Source organism: Microtus ochrogaster, chromosome 7 (assembly GCF_000317375.1).
Source record: "Microtus ochrogaster isolate Prairie Vole_2 chromosome 7, MicOch1.0, whole genome shotgun sequence".
NCBI classification, from domain to species: domain Eukaryota; kingdom Metazoa; phylum Chordata; class Mammalia; order Rodentia; family Cricetidae; genus Microtus; species Microtus ochrogaster.
In genome coordinates this window covers 18943860-18950110 of record NC_022014.1, presented here as the reverse complement: position 1 = coordinate 18950110, position 6251 = coordinate 18943860, and the positions used below count along the sequence as shown (strand labels likewise).

Here is a 6251-nt window from a genome sequence, read left to right as displayed (position 1 = left end):
AAAATAAAATAAAATGTTTATTTTCTAGATAATTTTCTAGAGAATAATTGTTCTTTAATTTTTTGCATTTATTTATTTACTCATTTGTGTGTGTGGTATGTGTGTGTAGGGCAGAGATTTGGTTTTTCACTACTACCATGTAGGTCCTGGGGATTGAATTCAGTTCATCACTCTTGGTAGCAAATATCTTTACCTGCTGAGCCTTGCTCTAGCCTTAAATAGTTTATTCTTCTTCATTTTATTTTGCTTTATTTATTTATTTTGAGACAGGGTCTCATTGTGTAGCTCTGACTATCCTGGAACCTACTATGTAGACTTGATCCACCTGCCTTGGCCTCCTGACAGCTGGGATTCAAGGCATGCATCACTACACCTGGCTATTTAAATTTTTTATTATATCTGTTTATTTACTAACATTTGTATAAACACACGTACCATAGCATGCATGTGGAGATCCGAAAACAATTTGTGGGACTTGATTCTTTCCACATTGTGGGTCCTTGAAAATTGAACTCAGGTTGTCAATATATTCCTTTAGATTCTTCTAACTTTTGCTTTTATTCTTTCAAATTTTCTTCAAAGTCAAGATTCATCAGAACAAACTCGGGATTGTGATATACAATTTAAAGCAAAGCGTGATTTTCTGATGAGTGGTTTGCCAGATTTACTGAAACGACAGATTGCAAAGAAAGCTGCTGCACTAGATGCATACAATGCCTCGAGTACCAGTTTCCAGAGGGTTGTTCATGTGCAACAGAAGGATGGTGGTGTGTTTATTGTGTTTTTATGTTTTTGTCCCTTTGTTTAGACAGGGTCTCTCTCTGTAGCTTGACTGGCCTGGGACTGACTACAAAGACCAAGCTGACCTCAAATTATTTTTGAGCCAGGGTCTTATTCTATAGCCCAGTCTGGCCTTGAATTTATGTATCCTGGGCCTGAAATTTAGCAGTACTTCTGCTTCAGCCTCCTGAGTGTTGGGATTGTAGGCATGAGCCCATAGCTGCTAAGTATTTATTCTTACCCTGTGAGAAGAAATCTGATGCTATGTAAGGAATTGTTAAAGGGGTGGGGGGGTGCTGACTGGGTGGTGGTGGTGCACACATTTAATCCCAGCACTTGGGAGCCAGAGGCAGGATCTCTGTGAGTTAGAGACCAGCCTGGTTTACAAAGTGAGTTCTAAGACAGCCAGAGCTATAAAGAAACCTGTCTCGAAAAACAACAAAACAAAAAAGGGACCTGTGGATGTTCCTGGTTGATAGGATACCTGCCTGCATATGGGAGCCAGGGGTTTGATCCTCAGCACCACAAAAGGTAAAAGTGAGGCTAAATCTTAAGGAGAGTGGCACACACCTGTTATCCTAACACTTGGAGGCTGACAACAGGAGTATTGAGAGTTTGGGGCCATTCTGGGTGATAGTGAGACTCTGAGTTGGACCAGCCTGGTCTACAGAGGTAGTTCCAGGATAGGCTCTGAAGCCACAGAGAAACCCTGTCTCGAAAAACCAAAAAAAAAAAAAAAAAAAAAGAAAGAGTTGAAGGAATGAGTCCCAGCACCCACATGGAGGCTCATATCCACCTGTAACTCCAACTCCAGGCGATAGGGCTTATTGCATTCAGAAAGAGAAAACCCTGCTCTGTCCTCAGTGAGCACCTGTACACGTGTACTACACATACATGTAAACAGACACACTCATGCAAATAAATAATCCCAGCATTTAGGAGGAAGAAACAGGAGAAACTCTGAGTTCAAGGCTAGCCTCATCTACATAGCATGTTCCAGGCCAACTAGAGCTACATTATGAGATCCTGTCTTAAAAAAATAATAATAAATTTTTTGTTTGTATTTTATTTCTTGAGACAGGGTTTCTTTATGTAGCCTTGACTTTCTCAGAGCTCACTTTTAGACCAGGCAGCCTTGACGTCATAGAGATCTGCCTCCCGAGTCCTGGGATTATTAAAGGCGCCACCACCACCCAGCAATAAATAAAAATTTTTAAAAAGAAGAAAATGGGGGCTGGAGAGATGGCTCAGTGGTTACGAGCACTGACTGCTCTTCCAGAGGTCCTGAGTTCAATTCCCAGCAACCACATGGTGGCTCACAACCATCTGTAATGGGGTCTGGTGCCCTCTTCTGACCTGCAGGCATACATGTAGACAGAATATTGTATACATAATAAATAAATTTTTTTAAAAAAAAGAAAATGGGGTAGGCTTTCTGGTTTTATGGTATTTTGATGGTGATCTTAGTGATTACAAGTATATTTTATCTTTTCTTCCCTAATCCCTGGAATCATTTACTGATTATGCTCCCATGCAGAGCAAAGAAGGCAAAGGGAGTTTTATTTTATCCCTGATGCCATCCTTTCATTCCTGCTGTAAGGGACCTTGAATGAATACTGTTTTAATGTTTAAACTTGGGCTTCCTGTGAGGCTGGGTCTGACAGTCTGTAGTTCATGGCCTGTCGGGTACATAGCAGGTTAGTATCAGCCTGGACTCCATAGTGAGACTCTGTCTAAAAATAAGCAGGATTAACAACAAACAAACAAAAATTAAAACCTTAGACTCTAAATCAGAATGCTAAATAGTACCTTGATTTTTTAACCTACATATTAATATTGATTTAAAAAGAAATGAGCTTGCTGGTGTTTGCTCATTTTTGACAAATTAAAGAGAAGAAGAGGTAATTTTTATTAATTGTTTTTTGGTGGCGGTTTTGCTATGAAGCTTAGGTAAGTCTTGTGCTCTCAGCCCTGTGTCAGCCTCTTAAGTGTTAGAATTGTAGGAGTGCCGGGCGGTGGTGGTGCATGCCTTTAATCCCAGCACTCGGGAGGCAGAGGCAGTCGGATCTCTGTGAGTTCGAGGCCAGCCTGGTCTAGAAAGAGCTAGTGCCAGGACAGGAACCAAAAGCTACAGAGAAACCCTGTCTCGAAAAATCAAAAAAAAAAAAAAATAGAATTGTAGGAGTGTACCATGGCACAGCTGAGCTGTGCACTTTGTTCACTCTGTATTCACTTGGGTATTTGATATTTTTGTTAGAACTATGTAGCTACTTTGGTTTGTTTGCTTGCTGGCATTTTGCTTTTGTTGATTGGTATTTGCTGGGAATTGTATTCATAGTCTCATGAGATTTATCAGGCCTTTTCATGTTTGCATGCTTGTTAGTCCATAAATGTATTGTGGATAAATTAGGATATGTCTGTGTTTTTTTAGGGTATTGGTTATGGCATTTGAAGCCACCTTCTTGTCCTCTATTAACTGAATTTAAAGAACTGAATACTAAAATAACAGATCTCTCAAAATGTGCTGTTGCTCTTGGTGAATTTTCAACATTGAATTCAAATCCAAGAAATAATTCAGCTGTTGTGGTAAGTTCACAGTAACTATCCATGATTACATGGGTTATTTTGTCCTGGCTTTCAGAAGAAAATACTCAGCTGTTTAGCCTAGGGGGTTCTTCTTTTCTTAGGCTCTAGTTTTAAAAATAAATCTAGTTGAAATACATATTCTCAGCCAGGCAGTAGTGGCTCACACCTTTAATCTCAGCACTCAAGGCAGAGGCAGAAGGGTTTCTGAGTTCGAGGCCAGTTTAGTCTAACAGAGCTAGTTCCAGAACAGCTGCTCACCGAGACCAGAAGAGGGCATGGTATGCCCTAGAACTGGAGTTAACAGGTAGTTGTGAGTCACCTAATGCTGGTGCTGGGAACTGAAGCCAGGTCCTCTGAAAGAACAGCAGAGTGTCCCTAACCACTGAGGCATCTCTCTGGCCCCTCAAAGAGCTTTAAAAAAAGCATCAGAATAATTGTTGGGCAATGGTAGCGCATGCCTTTAATCCCAGCACTCAGGGAGGCAGAGGCAGGCTGATATCTGAGTTCAAGGCCAACCTGCTCTCTACAGAGTGTGTTACAGGACGGCTAGGGCTACAGGGAAAAATCCTGTCTCAAAGAAAAAGAAAAAACCCATCATAATAATTAATAATAGAGCCAGGCATGTGGATACATGACTATAAATCAATCATTGGAAGGCCAAGGCATGAAGATGATGAATTTAAGGCCAGTCTGGGCTATACTGAAATCTTGTCTTTATTTTTATTTAATTTTGAGAAAGTGTTTCAACTTCATTGTTGCATTGTCTGGCATGGAGCTCACAATGCAGACCAAGCTGTCCTCAGACTCAAAGAGATTCACCTGCCTCTGGGATTAAAGATGTATACCACTATGCCTGGCAAGATACTACCTTTAAGAAAAAATAGAATAAAAGGCAATTTCAACATAATATTAGGTTATACAGCACATTTAAATACTTTGTTATTACAAAGTATTTGCTAAATATATATTAGGTTCTTCCAAAGCTAAGCTACATTGATAGTGACTTTCTAGGCAGGAAGCTTTTGGTAGTGTTGTGGCTAAGGTCATAGATGATATGGACTTGTTATTTCTCATCTTGTTCTTCATTGCAGTCGATGAAGACAAGGAACGATTTTACTAAAGAAGTAAGAAATCTTTTGCTGGAGGAAATAAAGTGGTCAAATCCTGAATTTTCTTTAGGAAAATATTTTCCCTTGCTCCTAAAAAAACGAATTGAGCACCAGGTACTTTCTGAGGGTCATGGTAAACAAGGTTAGTGATAATCATTGTCTTTTATGTCTACACTTGAGTTTTGTCTCTTTTTATGTTTGTTTTGTTTTGTTAAGACACTTTTTCTATGTAGCTTTGGCTGTACTGGAGCTCACTTTGGACCAGGCTGGTCTTGAACTTAAAGAGATCAGCCTGCCTCTGCCTCCTGAATCCTGGGATTAAAGGCCTGCACCACCACCATCTGGCTTACATTTGAGTTTTGAAAAGATGAAGACCCAGCCTTTGCCGCTTAGAAGTGGTTAGCACAGACAACTGTGGCAAGGGAGATTGATTAGGCATGCAGTGTAGTGTTTGCTTCTGCTAACTTCCAGGGATCCCAACCCTGGCAGATCTAGTTATGCTAGAATGCTAATCACTCATTAATGAAGCCTTAAATGAGGTCATTATAACTTACGCATCTCTTACAGAAGGCAGTCTAAATATTAATTAAGGTTTTCATCTTAATGTTGTAAGACTGTACGATATTTGTAAGTAATAGGAAGATTATTGGGTATTGAAAATTGTTTTTGTTGATTAGTAAGCACATCTATTTCTCTTAATTCCCAAAATAGCAAGTCTACAACTACAGCTTCATGTCAGTCAAAAAGAAAGCAAAAGGAAATGTGTGGAAACAGGAAATCAAAAGTCAAAAAGAAAGAAACCAAATGAACATTCATTGAGCCCAGAAAAGATACAGGAGAAGTCAGAAGATCTTGACAAAAGGATCAACTCTTCTGGGATAAATCTAGATTCTTCTAAAGGTATATTTCTAAATATCTCAGGGAAGAAGTGAATTGCTTTAAGAGCATGTAAAACCGGGGGCTGGAGAGATGGCTCAATGGTTAAAAGCATTGCCTGCTCTTCCAAAGGTCCTGAGTTCAATTCCCTGCAACCACATGGTGGCTCACAACCATCTGTAATGAGGTCTGGTGCCCTCTTCTGGCCTGCAGGCAGAAGCATACGAAATAAATAAATAAATATTTTTTAAAAATTTTAAGAAAAAAAAAAGAACATGTTAAATCAAGACAGAAACAGTAGAAGATAATGATATTCTGATAGTAGATGATGACAGAGTCAGTAGTAGCAGAAATACTCTCCTGACAAATTGGATTTTCCCCCCCTCATCTTTGAGCACCTGATTTTTAACCTCTCAATGTCGCCCCATTTTGAGACAGTCTAATGTAGCCCAGGCTAATTTCAAACAAAGATTACCTTAAGTTTCCTGCCTCAACCTACCAAGTGTCAGGATTTTAAGCATGCCATATTGAGGCATATTTCTGGAGATTGAACCCAGGCTTTAGTGCATGCTAGGCATATATTGTATCTACTAAGCCACATTGTGAACCCATAACCTGTCATTCTCCCCATTTTTAAACAATTTAAATACCTTCTGATGGACTTGAACTTACTCTTCTGTCTCAGCCTCTCAAACAACTGTTAGCTGACACAGAAGCATATTCGCATCTTGGTGTTTAATTTATGGTTTCAGTTCCTCTATAAATATATGTGCTTTTTTGTTTTTATACAGAAGGTTCTAATGTGTATCCCTGACTGACCTTGAACTCATGAGTATTTGGATTGTTGGCATCCACCACACTTTCCTTCTACTTAGGGTCTGTTTTTTTTTTTTTTTTTTT

At 39.4% G+C, this 6251-nt stretch overlaps 1 protein-coding gene across 1 annotated transcript in view; it reads left to right on the top strand.

Annotated features, from left to right (window-relative positions):
- Positions 1-6251, top strand: part of Atad5 (ATPase family, AAA domain containing 5) — a 45937-nt gene that overhangs the window by 16643 nt on the left and 23043 nt on the right. Inside the window, exons 7-10 of the mRNA XM_013347014.2 lie at positions 539-767; positions 3212-3366; positions 4458-4617; positions 5187-5375. Of these exons, the coding sequence (XP_013202468.1) occupies positions 539-767; positions 3212-3366; positions 4458-4617; positions 5187-5375 (733 nt within the window). The remainder of the gene's footprint in view (positions 1-538; positions 768-3211; positions 3367-4457; positions 4618-5186; positions 5376-6251) is intronic.